The sequence below is a fragment of the Oratosquilla oratoria genome, chromosome 6 (assembly GCF_046742065.1).
Source record: "Oratosquilla oratoria isolate Oo_2021 chromosome 6, ASM4674206v1, whole genome shotgun sequence".
Lineage (NCBI taxonomy): Eukaryota > Metazoa > Arthropoda > Malacostraca > Stomatopoda > Squillidae > Oratosquilla > Oratosquilla oratoria.
In genome coordinates, this window is record NC_134782.1 from 84,049,578 (window position 1) to 84,074,401 (window position 24,824).

A 24,824-nucleotide genomic window follows, 5' to 3' on the forward strand; every position below is an offset into this window, starting at 1 on the left:
ACAGCTCCTAAAAGCTTTCCTCCTATCCCGTATATCTGCAAAACCTCCCACAGTGCCTTCCTGTCTACCCTATCATAAGCTTTTTCCAGATCCATAAAACCTCAAAAAACATCCTTACCTTTTCCTATAGCATTCTCACATATCTGTCTTACCACAAACATCTGGTCTACACAACCTCTACCTGTCCTAAATCCACACTGTTCCATCAACAATTACTCCCTCTGTTCCTCTCATAATCCTCTCAATCAAGATCCTTCCATAAGCCTTCCCAACTACACTTAACAAGCTAATCCCTCTGACACTACTACACTCACACTTATCCCCTTTTCCTTTGTAGAGTGGAACTATACAGGCACTCCTCCAGTCCTCTGGCACTCTACCCTCTCTCCAACAAACATTAAATAACCTCACCAGCCAGTCCACAATAACTGTACCTCCTTTTTTCAGACAGTCTGCATGGCATCCATCCAGACCAGGTGCCTTATTTGCTCTCATCATCTTCACAACTGCCTTCACTTCATCCTTCCTTATTTCTCCTTCATTTTCCTCACTCATCACAGTCATTTTCTTAGCACTTCCCACTGCAACTATCTTTCCCTCCCTATCCTCCTTCACATTTAGCAACTCCCTAAAATACACTTCCCATCTTCCTCTTACTGCCTTCTCTTCCATTATCATCTCTCCATCTGCACCTTTTACTTTTTCTTCTCTACTTGATTCACCTCCTCTTCCTCTCTTAATTTCTTTCCAAAACATCTTTTTATTACTTTTAAAATTTTCTGTCGTACTCTTACCCCATTTCACATCTGCTCTCCTCTTTGCCTCCTTTACCTTGTGTTTTACTTGTCTTCTTTTTCCTTTGTACCTCTCATACGACTCCCTTGTCCTATTTTGTAACCAATCTGTGAAAGCTCACCTCTTCTCTTCTACAACCTTCTTTGTTTCCTCATCTCGCCACTCACTACCCTTCCTTCTATTTCCTCCTGTCCTTCTTGTTCTACACACCATCTTTACACACTTTGTGACTCCCTCCTTGATCCATCCCCATTCCTCCTCCACTCCTAGTTCTACTCTATCCTTCACTCCTCTCTCATCTTCTTGTACTCCTTCTCCTTTTCCTTCTCATTTAAAGAGTTCACTCTAAGCATCTCCCTACCTTTTGTCCTTTTCCTTTCTCCATCTATCTTCCACTCTCAACTTACCTTCCACCAAAAAATGATCTGATATTCCTCCACTCTCTCCCCTTAGAACATGTACATCCATAACTCTTCCTATTATACTCCTATCTACCACTACATAGTCCATTAATGCTCTATCTACCACCCTTCCATCCACTACCCTCTCCCATGTGTACTTATGCTTGACTTTCTTCCGAAACACTGTATTTGCTATCATCAACTCTCTTTCTAGACATCTCCACCATCAACTTTCCACTATGATTCTTTCCTGGAACTCCACATTTCCCAACCACTCCGTCAATTGGTTCATTTCTTACCCTAGCATTAAGGTCTCCCAATACCACTACATTGATGTTCCTCCCTAATCCCTCAATACACTCATATAAATCTATCCAAAAAGCATCCCTTTCTTCTATATTCTTCTCACTACCAGGCCCACATGCACTTACAAAAATCCACTTCTCCTTTCCTAGTTTCACCTTCATTCACATTAACCTTGAAGAAACCTCCTTCCACTCCACTACATGTTTACCTATCTCTTCACTTACTAGTATAGCCACCCCTTCTCTCCCTCGCCCTCTCTTCAATCCTGAGAACCTCCCAAATACACTCCCAAACTCACACTCCCCCTTCCCTCTCATCTTAGTTTCACTCAAAGCCAACACATCCATCTTTCTTCTCACGAACATACTACCTTTCTCTTCCCTTTTACTCTCATCTGTACCACATCCATGCACATTAAAAGACCCAAACCTTAGGGTGCTGATTGGAAAACTCCGAGACCCTCTTATGCCTTTACTTTTTTTAGGAATGTCCCCTGTGGGGCTATAGGGAGAAGGATGCCTGGTCCCAATCCCCGTCCCGTTTTTCTCGCCTCTTACGTTTCAAGTGGGAATACTTGGTGGCAGCATTCTTTTCCCCCCACCAGAGGGTAGGCAAAACAAGGAAATGAAATTCAGAGAAATGGTACAGGACAGCAACAAGGGGTTGGGCTACAGCACAACAGAGGGACAGTAGTAATAGTATAATAAAAATTTCATAATTTCTCTGTGAGCAGTCCTCCTCTATCACAGACAAAATGATGTGTACCCAAGTATCTAAAACTATCCACTACCTCCAGTCGCTCTCCCTTAATGCTCACTTCCAGACTACTGCCACTTTCACCACTTGTACATCTCATCACCTTACTTTTACCCACATTTATCTTCAGCTTTCTTCTATCACACACTCTCCCAAACTCTGTCACCAACTTCCTCAATCCCTCCTCCAATCCTGCCACAAGCGCAGTGTCATCCGCAAACAACAGCTGGCTCACATCCCACTTTTCTCCGTTTTCTTTAACCATCTCCAATCCCTGACCCACTACCTTTGCATTTACCTCTCGCACTACCCCATCCATGTATAAGTTGAACAACCAGGGCAACATAACGCATCCTTGACGAAGTCCCACCCCTACCTCGAACCACTCACTCTCTCCATTTCTAATCCTGACACAAACTCTACTACTCTCATAAAAACTTTTGACAGCTCCTAGAAGCTTTCCTCCTATCCCGTATATCCATGAAACCTCCCACAGTGCCTTTCTGTCTACCCTGTCGTAAGCCTTTTCCAGGTCTATAAAGGCCCAAAAAACATCCTTCCCCTTTCCTATAGCTTTCTCACATATCTGTCTTACCACAAAAATCTGATCTACACAGCCTCTACCTGTCCTAAATCCACACTGTTCCTCACCAATTACTCCCTCTCTTCCTCTCATAATCCTCTCAATCAAGATCCTCCCATAAGCCTTCCCAACTACACTTAACAAGCTAATCCCTCTGACACTACTACATTCACAATTGTCCCCTTTCCCCTTGTAAAGTGGAACTATACAGGCACCTCCAGTCCTCCGGCACTCTACCCTCTCTCCAACAAACATTAACCCATTCAACTCCGATGACAAGATGTCTTGTCATTTGGTCAAATAAAACAAAAAATCATAAAACACCAAAATGTTTGATCAAACACCAGAAAAATATGACGGCAGTCCTCGCTTCGCTGCGAGCGAAGCGAGGACTGACGTCATATTTTTCTGGTGTTTGATCAAACATTTTGGTGTTTTATGATTTTTTGTTTTATTTGACCAAATGACAAGACATCTTGTCATCGGAGTTGAATGGGTTAAATAACCTCACCAGCCAGTCCACCATATCTGTACCTCCTTTTTTTAGACATTCGGCATGGCATCCATCCAGACCAGGTGCCTTACCTGCTTTCATCATCTTAACAACTGCCTTCACTTCATCCTTCCTTATTTCTCCTCCATTTTCCTCACTCATCACTCTCATTTTCTTAGCATTTCCCACTGCAACTATCTTTCCCTCCCTATCCTCCTTCACATTTAGCAACTCCCTAAAATATTCTGCCCATCTTCCCCTTACTACCTTCTCTTCCATTATCATCTCTCCATCTGCACCTTTTACCTTTTCTTCTCTACTTGATTCGCCTCCTCTTCCTCTCTTAATTTCTTTCCAAAACATCTTTATATTACTTTCAAAATTTTCTGTCATACTCTTACCCCATTTCACATCTGCTCTCCTCTTTGCCTCCTTTACCTTTTGCTTTACTTCTCTTTTCTTTTCTTTGTACCTCTCATATGACTCCCTTGTCCTATTTTGTAACCAATCTGTGAAAACTTGCTTCTTCTCTTCTACAACCTTAATTTCCTCATCCCAGCATTCACTACCCTTCCTTCTATTTCCTCCTGTCCTTCTTGTTCCACACACCATCTTTGCACACTTTGTGACTCCCTCCTTGAACCATCCCCATTCCTCCTCCACACCTAGCTCTACTCTATCCTTCACTCCCTCCCACTCCTCCTTCAGCTTCTTCTTGTACTCCTTCTCCTTTTCCTTTTCATTTAAAGAGTTCACTCTAAGCACCTCCCTACCTTTTGTCCCTTTCCTCTTCCTACATCAATCCTCCACTCTCAACTTATTTTCCACCAAAAATGATCTGATATTCCCTCACCCTCTCCCTTTAGCACATGTACATCCTTAACTCTTCCTATCATAATCCTATTCACCACTACATAGTCCATTAACGCTCTATCTACCACCCTTCCCTCCACCACCTTCTCCCATGTGTACTTATGCTTGACTTTCTTCCGAAACACTGTATTTGCTATCATCAACTCTCTTTCTAGACACATTTCCACCAACTCTCCACTACGATTCTTTCCTGGAACTCCACATTTCCCAACCACTCCATCAATTGGATCATTTCCTACCCTAGCATTAAGGTCTCCCAGTACTATTACATTGATATTTCTCCCTAAATCCTCTATGCACTCATTTAAATCTTTCCAAAAAGCTTCCCTTTCTTCTACGCTCTTCTCACTGCCAGGCCCATATGCACATACAAAGACCCACATCTCCTTTCCCAGTTTCACCTTCATCCACATTATCCTTGAGGAAACCTCCTTCCACTCCGCTACACGTTTACCTATCTCTTCACTTACTAGTATAGCCACCCCTTCTCTCCCTCACCCTCTCTTCACTCCTGATAACCTCCCACTTACACTCCCAAACTTACACTTGCCCTTCCCTTTCAGCTTAGTTTCACTCAAAGCCAACACATCCATCTTTCTTCTCACAAACATATTACCTATCTCTTCCCTTTTACTCTCATCTGTACCATATCCACGCACATTAAAAGACCCAAACCTTAGAGTACTTGTCGGAAAACTCCCAGACCCTCTTATGCCCTTGCTTTTTCTTTTAGGAATGTCCCCTGTGGGGCTACAAGGAAAAGGATGCCTAGTCCCAATCCCCGTCCCTTTCTTCTCGCCTCTTACGCTCCAAGTGGAATTACTTGGTGGCAGTATTCTTTTACCCACATTTATCTTCATCTTCCTTCATTCACACTCTCTCCAAAACTCTGTCACTAACTTCCTCAATCCCTCCTCTGATCCTGCTACAAGCGCAGTGTCATCAGCAGACAACAACTGGCTTATTTCCCACTTTTCTCTATTTTCTTTAACCATCTCCAACCCCTGATCCACTACCCTTGCATTCACCTCTCGCACCACCCCATCCATGTATAGATTGAACAGCCAGGGCAACATAACACATACCTGATGAAGTCCCACTTTCACCTCAAACCATTCACTCTCTACATTTCTAATCCTAACACAAGCTCTACTAGTCTCATAAAAACTCTTGACTGCTCTTAACAGCTTTCCTCCTATCCCATAGATCTGCAATACTTCCCACAGTGCCTTCCTGTCTACAATGTTGTAAGCCTTTTCCATATCCATAAAAGCCCAAAAAACATCCTTACCTTTTCCTATAGCTTTCTCAAATATCTGTCTTACCACAAACATCTGATCTACACAACCTCTACCTGTCCAAAAACCACATTGTTCCTCACCAATTACTCCCTCTGTTCTTCTAATCCTCTCAATCAAAACCCTCCCATAAGCCTTCCCAACTACACTCAACAAGCTGATCCGTCTGACACTACTACATTCACACTTGTCCCCTTTTCCCTTGTAAAGTGGAACTATACAGGCATTCCTCCAACAAACATTAAATAACCTCACCAGCCAGTCCACAATAACTGTACCTCCTTTCTTCAGACATTCTGCATGGCATCCACCCAACCCAGGTGCCTTACCTGCTCTCATCATCTTAACAGCTACTTTCACTTCATCTTTCCCTATTTCTCCTCCATTTTCCTCACTGATCAATCTCATTTTCTTTGTACTTCCCACTGCAACTACCTTTCTCTCCCTATCCTCCTTCACCTTTAGCAACTCCCTAATATACTCTGCCACCTTCCTCTTACTGCCTTCTCTTCCATTATCATCTCTCCATCTGCACCTTTTACCTTTTCTTCCCTACTTGATTTGCCTCCTCTTCCATATATACTGTACACTAGCTATTACAATTATATTAATTTATTTGTAGTATTATACTACAAATAAACGAATCTCTATAATTGTAATAGCTAGTGTATATATGGCAACTGAGATGACACTATCTGCATACCCATGCTTGGGTAAGTCAGTCCTTTGCTAGGCCTCTCTGAGTGCATTTAGTGTACATACATTAAAGAAACGTCCTTCGAGAGATTGCAGTTTCATTTTCCATCAAATGTTGTAGTCAGACATTCACAATTACACTTTGAAAATTAGAAGAACTGGTAATACTTGGATAAGGTTAGGGTTGCATGGGTGTCATGTGGAGTGTCTGAAGAAGGAAGGTACAGTCACAATGGACAGGCTGGTGAGATTGTTCAATGTGTGTCTAAAGGAGGAAAGCCAGAGGACTAGAGGATTGTATACATAGTTCTGCTTTACAAAGGAAAAGGGGGACAAATGTGACTGTAGTAATTTAATAAGGATCAGTTTTTTGAGTGTAGTTAGAAAGGTTTATGGGATGGTTTTCATTGATAGGATTAAGAGAGGAACAGAGGGAGTATTTGGTGAGGAACAGTGTGGGTTTATGAAAGGTAGAGGATATGTGGATCAAATTTTTGTGGTAAGACAAATTTGTGAAAAGGTTTTGGCAAAAGGTAAGGATGTTTTTTGGCCCTTTGTTGATTTGGAGAAGGCTTATGACAGGGTAGACAGGATGACACTGTGGAATGTATTGGAATGGGGGAAAGCTGTTAAGGACAGTCATGAGTTTTTACAAGAGTAATAGCGTCTGTGGTAAGATTGGAAATGGAGAGAATGAATGGTTTGAGGGAAAGGTGAAGCTGCATCAGAGCAATGTCATGTTGCTATGGCTGTTCAATGAGTATATGGATAAGGTGGCACTGTAGGTAGATGTGTGGATGATGGGCAAGGGACTGGAAATGGTTTGAGATAGCAGAGACAAGTAGGTGAGCCAGTTGTTGTTTGCAGACAACACTGTAGTTATGGCAAGGTCAGAATGGTTGTGCATGGATTATATTTTGACGTAGCCCAAGAGGGTTTCTCCCCACTGTGACTTCCCCCTATCAAGACGCTAGGGCAGCACCCTTTACAGAGGACTTTGTAGGGTGGAATTTAATGAACCATGCCCTTGGCCCAACTTGCTGGTGGAAGGGTTCAAACTGCTGTTACCTTGACCTTGCTGCAAGAAGCGACACTCTAACCACTATACTTTATCAAACCTAATCTATATCATTTATTCACTATATTGACAGATAAACCAACAAATATATCAGTTATAGCCAATTCTTGAGAATAATGCTACAAACAATTTGTGAGAAATGTTTAGTAATTCATCCTAAATCTAGGCTGCTTACCGTGGAGGTACCAGCTGTGACGACAAGTTTATTGTTTGGGCAGACAGCAGCCAAGACTTCTCCATTTTGGGGTGTTTCACTAACCAGCATAGCACGTTCACTTTCATATCCACCAATACGTAAACTAGAACATACAAATTTTAAATATATGAGAAAATGAAGATATATCATGAGCATAAAAACACTGCACTTCAAACATAACAATCTGAAATCATTTTCAATAAGAGATGATCAAATATACACATCCTTATGCATTTTGTAACAATAAGAGAGAGAGAGCTATGGGACCAGATAAGACCCCTGCATGAATGCTAGGAAAAAAAATGCAATCCCCAAGGAGCTCAGCTTCCCATTCACAAATATTTTCCAATTGTCCCTTCAAATATGGAGGATTCCCTTCTAATGGAATCTAGGTATCATTACCCCTTATTCAAAAAAGGGATATGGACAGGATCCATTAAACTAAGGGCTAAAAACAGATGTGGGCCTGTTTTGATAGATTTCCGAGTGAATCACCTCCCAACCACCTATCTTCAAAACCCATCAACACTTGCACTTCCATGTGGATTTGCACTCCCAACTCCAACTATTTTTCCCTTTTCCTTATAAAGAGTTGACATCTTACGACCAATCCACTCCTGCTCCCCAGTGATGTAGAGACACATCCACATTAATACAACACAGACAACAGTATAGTTTCTTCTCATAAGGATTTGTGAGTGATAAAGAACCACTAGTGTCTTCAATGTTTATAACCTAAAATCCAAAATTACTGCTCACATCTCCTTCCTCTACAACGGCACTATCCTTTGTGAAAAGATTGTTATTTTCATTCCTTCACCCTGGGTTTATACATACATACATTTACCAAGGTCTTTTTCCCTCTTATAATGGAGGCAGCCAAAGTCAAAAGGCATAATTTCACTCTCACCCATTTCACTCCCATTCACCACCCCTCACTCCCTCCCTCCCTCCCTGGCACTTCCTGGATGATGGCTTATACTTCTTCAATAACTTCAGCATAGTTTGGAAATTCCTTCCCTGTGCATCAACTTCCTATTGATAAACCTAAAGAACGTTTTTGGTTCATCCCCACATTTATCAATAATACCATTTACCAAGCTCCTTTCCACTTTTCTTCAAGTTCTACTGTTCTCATCTTTTATTTAGTATCCTTTTTCTGTTTTCATGGTTTGTCTCTTCCTTCATTTATTCCAAGATATATTTTTGTTTTCTTTAGCTATCTCAGTCCCACTAATTCTCTGCACATATTTACTCACATCCAAGTTGTAAAGTAACTGAAAGATTTCCCATTTCCTCTCAGTGCTGGCAGCATCCATGAATTCCTCCCAGTCAACTTCTTCAAAGAATCTCCTCAAATCTGAGAAGTTCATCATCCCAAAATTGGGTGTGCCTTGTCTATACAACTCATTCCTCAGCTCCCTTACCCCACCTTCCAACTAGAATTGAAAATGTACATGGTCACTTCTTCCTATAGGGCAAAGATATGACAGCCAATAATGTCTGGTTCTTTGGTAAGTAACAAATCCAATCTCACTGGAGTGTCATCTCCTCTTACTCAAGTCACATCTTTTCTACCCATCTGATCATATCTTCCACTATAATCAGGCATCCGCAAGGATTTTGGTAACGGGGTATAAATTTTTGTTGGGCAGGGGGACAAAATTAAAAATATTATACAGATATGGTTAATGGTATTGGTTTATATCAAGATATACACTTCAAATTGGCCATATAGGCATATATTTACAATGTTGTGTATGTTAAATGTTCATATATTTACAATATGCAAGTTACATTTTGACTCTTATCAACCATACACTGATATACTATAACTTAAAAACTTAACGGAATTATACGAGATGATTGGCTAAATTTACACACCCTGGTGTGTAGGGGATGGGGGTTGGGAGGGGCTGGCAATTGCCCCCATCCCCCACCTGGATGCCCATGATTACATAATCAATGGTGTATTTCCCAAGGAACTTTTATGCTTCCTATTTCTCCCAATTCATCTCTCTAAAATTAATGTCTCACTGTGAGTACTATATGGTCACTTTATTCAATAGCACTTTTCAGAACAGAAAATGTGCCTGACAATATTTCCTGATAATCACCTTCATTAAGTGCCCTTGTTTGAGTGGGAATGTACACTGTATCACTTCCACCTGGCCTTCTGGTTCTAATTTTCAAATGAATTCCTCCAGCCTCTTCCTGCCTCTTCCACCATTATGGTGAAGGAGACCTCTTGCCATCCTTTCGAGTGGGCGACTCGATAAGAGATGGCATGTAACTCCCCGACCCTCTTGGAAGATGCAAGGGCCAAGAGAAAAACTGTCTTCAAGGTGAGGTCCTTCAAATGAGCATCTTGGAGGGGCTCGTAAGGGGGACCCCGCAGAGAGTTCAGGACTAATGCCACATCCCACGGAGGAGAAGTGATCTCCCTGGGGGGGCATGATTTTCTGAAATGTCTGAAGAGCATGGAAATCTCTGGGGACAGGGCCAGATCCATGTCCTTCAGAGAAAACACCTGATTAAGAGCTGCCCTATAGCCCTGCACTGCTGAGAGGGAGATCTTCTTGGACTTCCGGAGGAAGTGGAAGAAGGAGGCAATCTGAGGAATGGTGGCTTGATCTGGGATTATTGCCCGGGAGTGGCACCATTCTGCAAAGACATTCCATTTCCCTTGATAAAGGGTAGCTGAGGAAGAGCGAATAGGGGAGGACATGTCTTCCGCCACTTCTTTGGGGAAACCCTTCTCTAGGAGGATCCGGACCATAGTCTGAACGTGTGAAGCGCCAGAGCTGACGGGTTCTTGTGCCAGGCCCCGTTGACTGGTTGTTGTTGTTGTTGTTGTCGTTCCCTAGACTGTCTGTCCGAGCAGTCCCGTCTCCCCAAGGAAGGCCACAGCCGAAACTGGGTTTTCCCACAAATCCTTTATAGAGTGTATGTTGTGTTGTTTGCGTGCATGATTGTGTATAATGCAGACTTCCATTATGTGTTGTATGGTATGGGGTGAAGTGTTACATCCTGGGCAGCTGTTCACAACACGGTCGTCCAGCCTCTTCTGGTAGCTTAGAAGTGCTGGGTGGTGACCGCATCGCAGTCTGGCCAAGTGGACTCTGTCCTTTCGTGGGAGAGAGGATTCAGAAGGGTGGATATCAGGGGGTCTGGCATGCAGCAGTGTGTTGTCTTTCAGTGTGTTAATGGAGCGGTGAGTGATATGATTATGAATATGTTTCCAGAGGCTGGTATTTGGTGGTTGTGGAGGAAGAGAAGAGAGTATCTGTGCGTAATAAAGGTCTTTGGGTGTAGTTTTAATGTTTCTTGGTGTGTGTGGGTGTTCTGCTATGTAGTGTAGCGGGTGTGATGTGTTTGTGGTGGCTGCAGCAAGTGTTTGTGTGCCTCTCATGTCGAGGTGGTCCTTGACTTTGAGGACTTTTGTTTCATGGTGTAAATGGTCTGTAGGTGATGTATTTGTGCAGCCTGTAATTGTTTTTAGGGCTTTGTTTTGTATGATTTGAAGGGTGTTGTGGTGTGTCTCACTGAGATTAGGAGCCCATGCAGGACTCGCATAATTCATCACTGAGCGTATGCATTGTTTGTATATTGTTATATTAGTTTCTTTGTTTTGTCCAAATGTTGTTCCTGTGATTGATTTAAGTGCGTTAAGTCTAGGTGTGCATTTGTTTTTTATGTTTGTGAGGTGTTGTTTGAAAGACATGGATGTATCGTATGTTACACCAAGAATTTTCGGTGTGTTTGTGTGTGGTATTAGAGTGTTGTTGATGTAGAGATGAGGTATGTATTTGTGTTCTTTTGTCCAGTTGGTGAGAAGTGTTGCTGTAGATTTGGTTGGAGCTATTTTGAGTCTGTTTGTGATGAACCATGTGTTAAGTGTGTCAAGGTAAGGCTGGATTATTTCTGCAGCTTTGTCTGTGTTACGATGTGTGCATGTGATTGTTATGTCGTCTGCGTAGGAAGAGATTTGTATTTCTGAGGTGTCTGGCATGGGTAAGTCATGCATGTATAGATTAAATAATGTGGGGGATAGAACTGAGCCCTGTGGTACTCCGTTCTTAATGTTTCTGATGTGCGATGATTGGCCATTATATGACACATGAGCATTCCTGCCTGCCAGATAATTGGCCAGCCATCTTTTGGTGTTATTGTGCATGTCTGTGTTATATATTTTATTTGTTAGGTTGTGGCGGGGGATAGCATCAAAAGCTTTACTAATGTCCAATGTTATAAGAAGTGTTCTGTGGTGGGGCCTATCTGAATTGATGCCATCTAAAATTCTTTGTGTGAGGTTTGTCAGAAGAGTGTTTGTGGAGTGTAGTGGCCTAAAACCGTGTTGTGAGTCAGCAAGGGGAATATATGGTGTGACAAGTTTAAGTATTAGGCGTTCAATGACTTTAGAGGGGGTGCAGAGAAGTGTGATTGGGCGGTGCGATGTTGGGATTGTTGGGTCTTTGTTCGGTTTTGGAATGGTGATTATTTTACCATGCTTCCAGATGTCGGGTATAGTGTTGTGTGAATAGCTGTAGTTTGCAATGTTTGTGAGTGCGTGTATACCTTGTGGTCCAATGTGTTTTAGGTGGATGTTGCTTATGTTATCAGGGCCACAGGCAGATGAGTGCTTGAGATTATGCATTATGAGTTTTGTCTGACTGTCTATGAAGGGTGTATAGTCTGAGTCTGTGGGGAAGTCTTTCTTACGTCGAATGGTGCGTCGGTCGTCAGGGTGAGATGTAAGATGGCTCGTCTGTGCAAAATGACGTATGAGTGCGTTTGCTTGTTGTCTGTTTGAGGGTAGATTATCTGTTGTTGTGATTATTGCTGCGTGAGAGCATGTAGTGTTAGTGTTGGATAGTGTGATGCTGTTGAGTGTTTTGTACAATTTGCTGGTGTTTGTTTTGTGATCAAGTGTATTGATAAAGTTTTGCCAATTTTGTGTTTTTTGTTCATGTATTTTATTGGCAATCACAGTGTTTAGTGTTTGTATTTGGTCTGCTATGTTTTGAGGGATAGGTGTGGGGGTATCGTGTTTAAGTGTGTCACGTTGTCTGATGAGGCCTTGGATTTCTGGTGTGAAGTTGGGGTTGTGTGATTTTCTGTTGCCTCTAGGGATGTATCCCTTGTCTGCGTTTTGTATGATTGTATTAAAATCGTGTACAGCATTGTTTATGTTTGTGATTGGTGTACTGTTAAGTGTTTCAAAATGTTGTTCTGTCTCTTCAGTAAAGGCTTCCCAGTTAGCTCTCTTGTAATTGGTGTAAGTGTGTCTGTGGCCAGCTGGGGTGCATCTTGTTTTGGTGGTGATGATGATTGGAAGGTGGTCAGAGCCAAGGGCTCCGACCACTCTCCATGATGTTGTTGGGGTTAGGCAGGGGGAGCAAAAGGTGATATCAGGAGAGGAGGGAGTGTAGAGGGCTTGGTGTGGGATATGTGTATGATTATGCGTGTTGTTCATGATAGTCAATGAGTCGAATTGAGTCTGTATATCAAGCCCTCTGTCTGTGTCAGGGTTGTCGACAAACCAGGCAGACGACTTGGCGTTGAAGTCACCACCCATAATCAGGTTGGGGATTGAGGTTAGTTGGCTGAGTTGAGGTCTGAAGGTGTTTGGAACTGTGGGGGATGATTGGGGGGGAATGTACATGTTAACTATTGTTAGTGTTGAATTGTTGCCTGTGCGGATACGAATGGATTGGGTTTCTGTTGTGTTATCTGTGGTAGGGAGGAGAATTTTGGTTGTGGCACTTGTGTCCACAAAACAGATGGAATGGTGGATCAGGGTGATGAGTCCACCGCCATTGCCGTCAGTCCGGTCTTGTCTGATGGTGGTGTAATTATGAAATGATGGTGTTTTGTGTGAGTGTCTTAATTTTGTTTCTTGTAAAATTGCAATGTGTATGTTGTGTTGTTTAAGAAAGTGTTCAAGTTCATGTTTTTTAGTGTTAATACCGTCAATCTTGTGTTGTAATATGTTGATGTTGTGTGTTTTGTATGTGTTGTATGTTGCCGTTTGGGGTTGAGGTTGGGGTGGTAGTGGGGAAGGTGTAGGATCTGGGTCAGAGGGGGGGAAAGGAGAGATCGGGGACAAAGGAAGGGGAGTACTAATCGGGGGTAAGGGCAAAGGGAAATTGGGAGTGGGTAAGGGTGTTGGCTGTGGTTGGGGAGGTGGGATTGGGGTTACTGGAGGGCAGGTAGAACATGTCCAAGTGTTTGTGTATTGGTTTGTGTCAGCAAGTGTTGTACAAGTGAGGTGGGCCCAGTTTTTGCACATATTGCACTGAACTGAGCCCTTTGTCTGTCTGCTCGAAGTAATGGGTTTAGAGCATGTTGGGCATGTGTATTTTGTGGTGGGCCCAGGATTGCTCTCTACATCTCCGGCTAAAAGTAGAAGAAGAGGGGTGATCGCCGGAAAATGACCCCTCAGTGCAGAAAAAACGTAACATTGTGTGTTGGAAAAAAAGGATTGTGGTACTCCCCCAGGTAGGCGTAGCTCCTCCTTGGGGATCGGTGCCATCTGCGTAGAGCTGATGGCCAGGGGTGGTTGCTGCTGATTGGCCCCCAACTCTTGGGGTTGGGGGGTGGTCCCACGATGTAGACGTTGCAGCTCCAGGACCCCCGTTGACTGGTTGATGTAGAAGGTCGGATCTTCCCTGAAGGGCCAGGGGCTCCTCCACCGCTAGCTCGAGGGCGTCTGGAAACCATGGGGCTTCCGGCCACCAGGGAGCGATCAAAGTCATCCGAAGGTTGGATGCATTTCGTACTCTCTGGAGCACCTTCTGGAGCAAGGGAAACGGTGGGAAAGCGTAGGTGTCGAGGTTGTCCCAACTTTGCAGAAGAGCATCCTCTCCTGCTGCCAGCGGATCTGGGAGAGGGCTGAAATATACTGGGAGCTGGTGATTCCATCTGGTGGCAAAAAGGTCTACCAGAGGGGAGACCCATTTGTTGATGAGGAAGGTCGCCACTTCCGGATGGAGGGACCACTCTGTGCTGAGTACCTGATTCCTTCTGCTGAGGTGGTCCGCCCAGACATTCTTCTTCCCTGGGATGTAGCGAGCTCTGAGTGCCACTTGGAGATTCTCGGCTAAATGGAGGATGTCCATAGTGAGATGGCAGAGGTCCTGGGAGACTGTGCCACCCTGCTTGTTCAGGTAGGCTACTACCGAGGAATTGTCCGACATGATGCCCACAACTTTCCCCGAGATCTGATCCGAGAAGTGACGGAGAGCCAGCAGTACCGTTTTCAACTCTAGCCAGTTGATATGGGCCGTCCGCTCGACTGTGGACCAGGAACCGCTGACGTGATCGTCGTTGAGGTGGGCCCCCCAGCCCTCCTTGGAGGCGTCGGAGAAGAGGAGGACTTCGGGGGGAGATGGGCCGAGGGGCATCCCCCCGAGCAGGTTGCACGGGTCCTTCCACCAGAGAAGAGAGTCCTTGACTGCTCTGGTAAGGGTGATGTGTTGGCGGGTTTGACCCCTTAGCGGGGACCACTGGGACTTGAGGAGCCACTGTACAGGTCGCATTTGTAGTCTGCTCCTGGGAATTAACCTCTCGACGGAGGCCATATGGCCCAGGAGGACTTGGCACTGTTTCGCCGTCAGGAACCCGGTCGATAGTGCTTGTACGACAAGAGAAGTGAGATTCCGGATTCTCTTCTCTGCTGGGAAGGCCTTCATGAGGGAGGAGTCCAGAACCATACCCAGGTACGTGACTCTCTGTCGTGGGATGAAATCCGACTTCGTCTGGTTGACTATAGAGCCCAATTTGCGGATGAAGGCTAGGACCGTTCCCAGGTGGTCGCGGCATAGCTGGGCGGACTGTGCCAGGATCAGCCAATCGTCCAGGTAACGGAGTAGGCGAATTCCTCTGGAGTGGGACCACGCTGAGACGAGTTTGAACACTCTGGTGAAGACTTGGGGTGCTGTGGAGAGGCCGAAGCATAGGCAGGTGAATTGAAAGGTGGTGCCCTTGTGGACGAAGCGGAGGAATTTTCTGGATGAGGGATGCACAGGTATTTGGAAATAGGCGTCCTGGAGGTCCAGCGACACCATGAAGTCCCCTTCCCTGATAGACGCCCTTACAGCCTCTGGGGTGTCCATCCGGAACTTCGTCAGGGAAAGGAACTTGTTGAGAGGAGACAGATCGATGACTGGTCTCCACCCCCCTGTTGCCTTTGCTACGAGGAATAGCCTTGAGTAGAACCCCGGGTCCGGGGTCGAGACTTCCTCGAGAGCTCCTTTCTGGAGCAGAGCGGAGATTTCCTCCGCTAGGGCCCGCCCGCGATCCGAGTCCGGATGGTAGTTGCTGACTTGGATGGGATAGGGGGAGAGGCTGGGGAAGGTGTGAAAAGGAAGGCGATAACCTGCCTTGATGACCTGGATGGTCCAGTCCTCCGCCCCGGCAACCTCCCATTCTCTCCAGTAGAGAGAGAGGCAACCTCCTATCCTGTGCGGGAGGGCAGGCGAGTTACTAGAATTTCCTGCGTTGGGGTCCGGAGCCTCTATGGTGTTTGCGCCCCTGTTCTCTATTGGGAAAGGGGCGGGGCTGTCCTGTCTGGGCTTTCGACTTCGAATGGGGGTGGGGCCTGTCTTCCCGCTTAGGAAAATGAAAAGGCTGCCTCTGCGTCTGAAAGGACCGAGGTGTCGATGGGGGGGTGGTTCTTGGCCTCGAGCTAGGGACGGCTGTTCTCTCGATGGCTCTGTTGTGCAGCAACTGGTTTGCGCTAGTGATTGCCGAGTCCACCATATCCGGGGGAATCAGCGTGTGGGTGAGAAGGGGGGCCTTCCTCAAAGGAGCAAAAATCTCCCTGAGGAGGGGGTCACTGGGGTCCCCGAGGATGGTGTCTCTCCTGCGGGACTTGAGGTTGGCCCAGGACGTTGAGAGACAGGAGGCCTGATGCTTCAGGGCTCTGCTCGCGCTTGCCAATAGAGCCTGGAGGTCGCATTCTTCCTGGGGTTGGAGTTCGGGTAAGAACTCCCTTGCCGAGGCAAGGAGGCGTTCTAGCCAGGAGTTCACCGCCAGGGACAGCGCCAGTGATTGAATGTGGTCGCTGACTTCCCTGCCGGAGAGGAGGACGCTTCTTCTGCGCAGCGATTCCACATCCGCTTTAACCAGCTCTGGTAACCTCGCCGGGATCGAGGCTTCTTTGAGGGTTGACCCCGATGGGGTGTAGAAGCGCTTCTGGTGTTCCACTGGAGCCGAAAGCCCGCGCCTTCTCGGTTGTCCTTTTTGCGAGAGCGTCGGAGGCCTAGGCCATGGCTCTCGCTGTCTGCGTACTCCATGGAAGGTGGAGTGGAGGAGGCTGTGCTTTCTGAGAGTTGGCCGTCATAAAGATCTCAGACTCGAATGTGGCTTCCTCTTCTTTCAGGGGGCCCAGTCGATTCGCCCTCCGAACTCTCGTGAGGATGTCCGAGAAGGAAGGTTGGACCACCATCGGGGATTCCGACTGGGAAACGGGAGGGGAAAGGGAGCGTGTCCCCCCCCCCTACGGCGCTGTGGACATCGTCGTCGTCGTAGGAGGGGTCTGCACGGTCAGAGAGGAACCTCGCGCTTCCATCATCGTCACTGATGGGTTCAGGGGGGTTCTGATCAAGTGGAAGATGGTCGAGGGGGGCCCTTGGGGGCGGTGACTCCTGACGAGCTTCCGAGCGGTGTACGCACCGCGCTTGAGAAGCGCGGAAAAATTCCCGTTGTTCCTCCATCTGTTCCTTCAGCGTAGTGAAGAGTGAACAGAGAGTGGGGAGGAGGTCCGGGGAATGCCCGTTTGGCGAGTCCCGCCTGGGGGCGGATGGTCCGGGAGACACAAAGGGGAGACTGCCTTCTCTGGACGAGGAGGGGTCACCCGCGACTAACGCGCGCGTGGGTACACCTCGGGCCTCCTGCCCCCCGGGCATAGAAAGGGTTCCGTGGATGACCCGGCTCGTCTTACGATGGGAGGAAGGTGGACTGCGGGACTCCCGAGGAGGAGGAGAGGCCGAAGCGCTCGTCGGCTCCAAAATCGGGTCCTTTGTCCGTGGGGGGGGGGAGCTGCCGGGCCGCGTCGCGGGGTGTGGGGGGGGGCCGCCTGCGGACGCATCCGGGAAAAAGCTCGTACTCGGGGGATAGTTCGCGGGGGCCAGAGGCGCATGCCCGTCGAAGCTAACCGCCTTGGGTGATGGAATAGGAGGTAATTTGGCTTGAGACTGACTCGAGTTAGCCGTTGTACAACCTTTCCGTCTACTACGTTTTGGAGGAGGGGGAGAACCGCCCTTGTCCTCCGCCAGCGCAGCATGCCTTCTCTTTGTTTCGGGTGAGCGGGGAAGTGATCTTCCCTGCGCGCTTACTTCGTTCTTTGCCTGCACTTTCTTGTGAGCATGAAAATACGCGGACCACTGCTTATCGTCCCAATGAGCGCACGTAGTACATGGGAATGAAGGGGAACACTCCATCTTCCTACAGTGGATACACCAAATGTGTGGATCTACGGGTGCTGGCGGGAGAGCAGCCCGGCAGAGAAAGTCGCCGTGGGCGAAGGCACACATCCTATTGCGAACAACACTATGACCAGATTCCATACTTACAGAGAAGTGTAGGATACACGGTGGAGGTTAAGGAGAGGAACGGGTAGAGGAAGAGCGTGCTCAAGTACTTCCAGGCGGCGGGATGGCGTCGATGCAGGACACTCAAACACAAAGGAAGCCGTTGGAAGGTTGGAGATGGCCGAAGCAGGGTGCCCTAATGTCGTCACAATCTCAAGAGGCCGGGAATTGGGCCGATTGGGAAACGTGGAATACGCAAGGGCAAGCACCGCACTATAACTGGAGGGAATACCGTTCCCCGACCGCACTTCGAAATTGTTAGCTGGTAATGTGAGAGATGTTGACTCTATCCGTACCGCGAAGACAATTGTGCTTTGCGACCTATGCTTGTGGGGGAAGGGGGGGGGGCCCTTGCCCCAGGAGGGCCCCTTACCGAGGATAATGGTTGCCCAGACCCATGGAGTGAGGTGTTTTTTCAAACAACACACAGTGTTAGCGGTAGAAACTTCGGCTTCGCGAAGTAATCCTTGGGCAAGGAGTACCGAAGAGTTTGTATTCTTCGGAACAAATGGCTCTGGAAAAACAAAAAGTATTTTTTTCCTTGGATGGTAGGTAAGTTGAGAGTGGAGGATAGATGGAGAAAGAGGAAAGGGACAAAAGATAGGGAGGTGCTTAGAGTGAACTCTTTAAATGAAAAGGAAAAGGAGGAGTACAAGAAGAAGCTGAAGCAGGAGTGGGAGGGAGTGAAGGATAGAGTAGAGCTAGGTGTGGAGGAGGAATGGGGATGGTTCAAGGAGGGAGTCACAAGGTGTGCAAGGATGGTGTGTGGAACAAGGACAGGAGGAAATAGAAGGAAGGGTAGTGAGTAGTGGGATGAGGAAACAAAGAAGGTTGTAGAAGAGAAGAAGCGAGCTTTCACAGATTGGTTACAAAATAGGACGAGGGAGTCATAGGAGAGATACAAAGAAAAGAAAAGAGAAGTAAAGCAAAGGGTAAAGGAGGCAAAGAGGAGAGCAGATGTGAAGTGGGGTAAGAGTATGACAGAAAATTTTGAAAGTAATAAAAAAATGTTTTGGAAAGAAATTAAGAGAGGAAAAGGAGGCAAATCAAGTAGAGAAGAAAAGGTAAAAGGTGCAGATGGAGAGATGATAATGGAAGAGAAGGCAGTAAGGGAAAGATGGGCAGAATATTTTAGGGAGTTGCTAAATGTGAAGGAGGATAGGGAGGGAAAGATAGTTGCAGTGGGAAATGCTAAGAAAATGAGAGTGATGAGTGAGGAAAATGGAGGAGAAATAAGGAAGGATGAAGTGAAGGCAGTTGTTAAGATGATGAAAGCAGGTAAGGCATCTGGTCTGGAAGGATGCCATGCAGAATGTCTAAAAAAAAAAAAAAAGGAGGTACAGTGATGGTGGACTGGCTGGTGAGGTTATTTAATGTTTGCTGGAGAGAGGGTAGAGTGCAGGAGGACTGGAGGAGTGCCTGTATAGTTCCACTTTACAAGGGAAAAGGGGACAAGTGTGAATGTAGTAGTTTCAGAGGGATTAGCTTGTTAAGTGTAGTTGGGAAGGCTTATGGGAGGATCTTGATTGAGAGGATTATGAGAGGAAGAGAGGGAGTAATTGGTGAGGAACAGTGTGGATTTAGGACAGGTAGAGGCTGTGTAGATCAGATTTTTGTGGTAAGACAGATATGTGAGAAAGCTATAGGAAAGGGGAAGGATGTTTTTTGGGCTTTTATGGATATGGAAAAGGCTTACAATATGGTAGATAGAAAGGCACTGTGGGAGGTTATGTAGATATATTGGATAGGAGGAAAGCTTCTAGGAGCTGTCAAGAGTTTTTATGAGAGTAGTAGAGCTTGTGTCAGGATTAGAAATGGAGAGAGTGAATGGTTCGATGTAGGGGTGGGACTTTGTCAAGGATGAGTTATGTCGCCCTGGCTGTTTAACTTATACATGGATGGGGTAGTGCGAGAGGTAAATGCAAGGGTAGTGGGTCAGGGACTGGAGATGGTTAAAGAAAATGGAGAAAAGTGGGAGGTGAGCCAGCTGTTGTTTGCTGACGATACTGCACTTGTGGCAGGATCAGAGGAGGGACTGAGGAAGTTGGTGACAGAGTTTGGGAGAGTATGTGATAGAAGAAAGCTGAAGATAAATGTGGGTAAAAGTAAGGTGATGAGATGTACAAGGGGTGAAAGTGGCACTAGACTGGAAGTGAGCATTATGGGAGAGCGACTGGAGGAAGTGGATACTTTTAGATACTTGGGTGCAAATGTGGCAGGAAAAGGTGGAGTGAAGGTGGAGGTAGAATGTAGATTGAGAGAAGCGAGTAAATGCCTTGGTGGTTTGAAGAGTGTAATGAGGAATAGACATTTGATTTCGGAATGGATGCTAAGAGGAGACTGTATGAAGGAGTGATTGTGCCAACAGCACTGTATGGGGCAGAAACATGGAACATAAGAGAGGAGGAGAGAAGGAGTTTGAATGTGTTTGAGATGAGGTGTCTGAGAAGTATGATGGGGGTTACTAGGCTGGATAGAGTGAGAAATGAGGAGGTGAGGAGAAGAACGGGGGTGGAAAGGGAGTTGGGAGATAGGGTTGATGAAAGAGTATTAGGATGGTTTGGACACATGGAAAGAATGAGTGAAGAAAGACAAGTAAAAGAGGTATGGAAGGCAGATGTGGTGGGAGTGAACATGAGGGGACGTCCTAGGATGAGGTGGATGGATGGGGTGAAGGGGGCTTTGGGGAAGAGGGGAATGTCTGTTGAGGAAGGATGGGAGAGGATGGAAGACAGGGGTGAATGGAGAATGGTTGTATATGGATGATGTTGTGATGCATGAGGTGGAATGGGTGGGGGGATGGGGGTGAGGTAGTATGTGTGAGCAAAATTTGACGCAGCCCAAAGGGATTTCTCCCCGTCTTCTCCTTTTATGCATTGGGGGGACGGAGAGGGGGGGGTCGCTGATTTAATGAAGCGGCCTTGCTGTGGATGTGCTGTGTCTGCGACACTGCTTCTGACCAAGGGCAGTGGACAAGGTGCAGGGATGACCCGTCATCCAGGAGGTGCTAAGATAAGAGGGAGGGTGGAGGGATGTGGAGTGTATTCAGGGATGGAATGGGTGGGAGTGATTTTATGCCTTTTCCTTTTTGTCTACCTCCCTTGTATGGGGGAAAGAGCCTTGGTATATGTATGTATGTGAGAACAGAAGATTGCAGATCACTACAAGACAACCTAGACAAAATATAGGAATGGAGTCGGAAAAGTGAGGTGAATTTCAACATTAAAAAATGTAGCATAATGGAATTTGGAAAAAGTAAAAATAGAGTATCAGGACAGTACAAAATTGGAAACAAAGTCAAAAATGTAATTTTCGCAGGAAAATTAATTTTTCCCTGATACAAACCTGAGGTACACCTTACACTAGGATACCTCCGCGTAGCGCGAACATTTCTACTGCGAAATTAAAATCCTCACTCTGTGGGACTGGGCAACGCTTATCCTCAGTAAGGGGCCCCATTGGGGCAAGGGGGGGGGGCCCTTGCCCTCCACCACAAGTCTCGCACACTATAACCATTCTCTGAGCCAGGTATGAATTAAGCACAAGGTTTGTCAGGCAAGGAGAAGGAACTGTTTAGAGGGGTGGTTGAGGAGGGCCATTAAAGGTAAGGAGTACCTCAGGTTTGTATCAGGGAAAAATTAATTTTCCTGCAAAAATTACATTTGTTCCGAAGAATACAAACTCTTCGGTACTCCTTACACTAGGAGACTCGGACTTAGGAGGGAAGGAAGTTGTTATCTAGCCTGGGAAACCGCTGTAAGGAAAATCTAGTGTGCTAAGACTATGTTGACCAGACCCCTATACATTCCCCTCACTTTGAAGTGCACCCCTTTCTGTTCCCTGGAGTGGAGACAGACAGGTTATAATCACTTTTGTACCACTGAAGGGCTTGAATTGATTCCCTTGGAATGCTTGAGAGCCCGCGGGTGAGGTAAGGGAATGTAAGAGTATGAGAAGGACTTTGGAAAGTTATCCCTGCAGATGCCGAGCCAGAACCTGGATGAGTTGTCAGGGTCGGCTGTGTGCTCTTGAGGAGGGGTATATCATTTTCAGGACTTCTTGGGCGGCCACTATGGGGCCCAAAGATAAGTTCCCTAAAGATTCCCGCATAACTTCTTTGAGGTAAAAGGAAGTGAACGTATTCTGGCTCTTCCATATACCTGCTTGAAGAACCTGGTTGACTGACAGATTCTTTCTGATGACTAGGGAGGTCCCTACTGCCCTCAGGTCATGGACAATCTGTGTGGTTCATGTCGCAGGCTCTGCGGATGACTTCCATTGTCCAGTAAGAAATGGAATTCTTAGTGATGGGCTACCTTTAGTAGAGATGAACAACCTCTTTAATTCTGGTCGAAGATGTTCGGTTCCCTTGAGGTAGGTCCGGATGGCTCGTACCGGGCATAGAACTGTTTCAGTCTATTCTCCCCCTGCAAATTCGTCTAAGGACGGAACACTAAAGGACCAGAATCTAGGGTCGGATTTGGCAGGATCTTGGTTGTTGGCAATGAATTGAGGCATGAAAGTGAAGGAGACCTCTTTCCATCCTTTGGAATGGGCGACTCTATAAGAGATGGCATGTAACTCCCCTACTCTCTTGGAAGATGCCAGGGCTAGCAGGAAAAAAATGTCCTCTAGGTGAAGTCCTTCAGATGTGTCTCTCGGAGAGGTTCGTAAGGGGGACCCCTCAGAGAGTTCAGGACTAATGCCACATCCCGCGGAGGAGAACTGATTTCCCTGGGGGGGCATGATCTTTGAAGTGCCTGAAGAGCATGGAAATTTCCGGTGAAAGGGCTGCCCTATAGCCTTGTACTGCTGAGAGGGAGATCTTCTTGGACTTCCTGAGGAAGTGGAAGGAGGCGATCTCAGGAATGGTGGCTCGATCTGGGACTAACTTCCTGGAGTGGCACCATTTTGCAAAGGCATTGCATTTCCCTTGATAAAGGTTAGCTGAGGAAGAGCGAATAGGAGCGGACATGTCCTCTGCCACTTCTCTGGGAAAACCCTTCTTTAGGAGGATCCGGACCATAGTCTGAATGCGTGAAGATTGAGTGCTGAAGGGTTCTTGTGCCAAGGCCCGTTGATGGGTGGATACAGAAGATCTGGTCTTCCCTGAAGGGCCAGAGGCTCTTCTACTGCTAGCTCGAGGGCGTCTGGAAACCATGGGGCTTCGGGCCAAGGAGCGATCAAAGTCATCCGAAGGTAGGATGCGTGTCTTGCTCTCAGGAGTACCTTCTGGAGCAAGGGAAATGGTGGGAAAGCGTAGGAGTCCAGGTTGTCCCAACTTTGCAGAAGAGCGTCTTCTCCTGCTGCCAGAGGATCCGGGAAAGGGCTGAAATATATTGGGAGTTGGTGATTCCATATCATTGCAAAAAGGTCCACTAGAGGGGAGCCCCATTTGCTGAGGATGAAGTTCGCTACCTCTCGATAGAGGGACCATTCTGTGTTGATTATCTGATTCTTCCTGCCGAGGTGGTCCGCCCAGAGATTCCTCTTCCCCGGGATGTAGCTGGCTTTGAGTGACACCTGGAGATTCTTGGCTAGGTTGAGGATGTCCATCATCAGAAGGCATAGTTCCTGGGAGACTGTGCCCCCCTTGCTCGTTCAGGTAGGGTACTACCGAGGAATTGTCCGACATTATGCCCACTACTTTTCCTGAGACTTGATCCTTGAAGTGACGGAGAGCCAGGAGTACTGCTTTCAACTCAAGCCAATTGATATGGGCTGTCCGCTCGACTGTGGACCAGGAACCGCTGATGTGATCGTCGTTGAGGTGGGCTCCCCAGCCCTCCTTGGAGGCATCGGAGAACAGGAGGACTTCGGGGGGAGATGGGCCGAGGGGCATCCCCATGAGAAGGTTGCATGGGCCTTCCACCAGAGAAGAGAATGCTTGACTTCTTCGGTGAGGGAGATGTGTTGTAGGGGTTCTCCCTCTTGCGGGGCCCACTGAGACTTGAGGAGCCACTGTAGCGGTCGCATTCTTTGTCTACTCCTGGGGATTAATTTCTCTATGGAGGCCATATGGCCCCGGAGTTGGCATTGTGTCGCCGTCAGGAACCTGGTCGATAGTGCCTGTGCAACTAGAGAAGCGAGATTCTGGATCCCCTTTTCTACTGGGAAGGACTCCATTAGGGAGGAGTCCAGGACCATACCCAGGTACGTGACTCTCTGTCTTGGTAAGAAATCTGACTTTTCCGGGTTGACTACTGTGCCCAATTTCAGGACAAAGGTTAGGACCATTCTCAGGTGTTCTTGGCATAGCTGGGCGGAATGTGCAAGGATCAGCCAGTTATCCAAGTAACGGAGTAGTTGAATTCCCCTGGAGTGGGACCACGCTGAAACGAGGTTGGAGAAGACTTGGGGTGCTGTGGAAAGTCCGAAGCAGAGGCAGGGGAAGTGGAAGGTGTTGCCCCTGTGGATGATTCTGAGGAATTTCCTGGAGGAGGGATGCACTGGTATGTGGAAATAGGCATCTTGGAGGTCCAGCGACACCATGAAGTCCCCTTCCTTGATAGACGCCCTTACGGACTCTGGGGTGTCCATTCGGAACTTCGTCAGGGAAAGGAACTTGTTGAGTGGAGACAACTAGATGACTGCCGGGATCGAGGCTGCTCTGAGGGTTGACCCCGATGGGGTGTAGAAGCGCTTCTGGTGTTCCAATGGGACCGGAAGCCAACGCGCCTTCTCGGTTGTCCTTGTTGCGAGAGCGTCGGAGGCCTGGGCCATGGCTCTCGCCGTCTGCGTACTCCATGGAAGG

At 46.9% G+C, this 24,824-nt stretch overlaps 1 protein-coding gene across 5 annotated transcripts in view; it reads right to left on the minus strand.

Annotated features, from left to right (window-relative positions):
• Positions 1 to 24,824, minus strand: part of bchs (WD repeat and FYVE domain containing 3 bchs) — a 404,566-nt gene that overhangs the window by 63,221 nt on the left and 316,521 nt on the right. For all 5 annotated transcript variants that reach the window (XM_076187465.1, XM_076187467.1, XM_076187468.1 and 2 more), the window contains exon 54: positions 7,455 to 7,578. In XM_076187465.1, the coding sequence (XP_076043580.1) occupies positions 7,455 to 7,578 (124 nt within the window). The remainder of the gene's footprint in view (positions 1 to 7,454; positions 7,579 to 24,824) is intronic.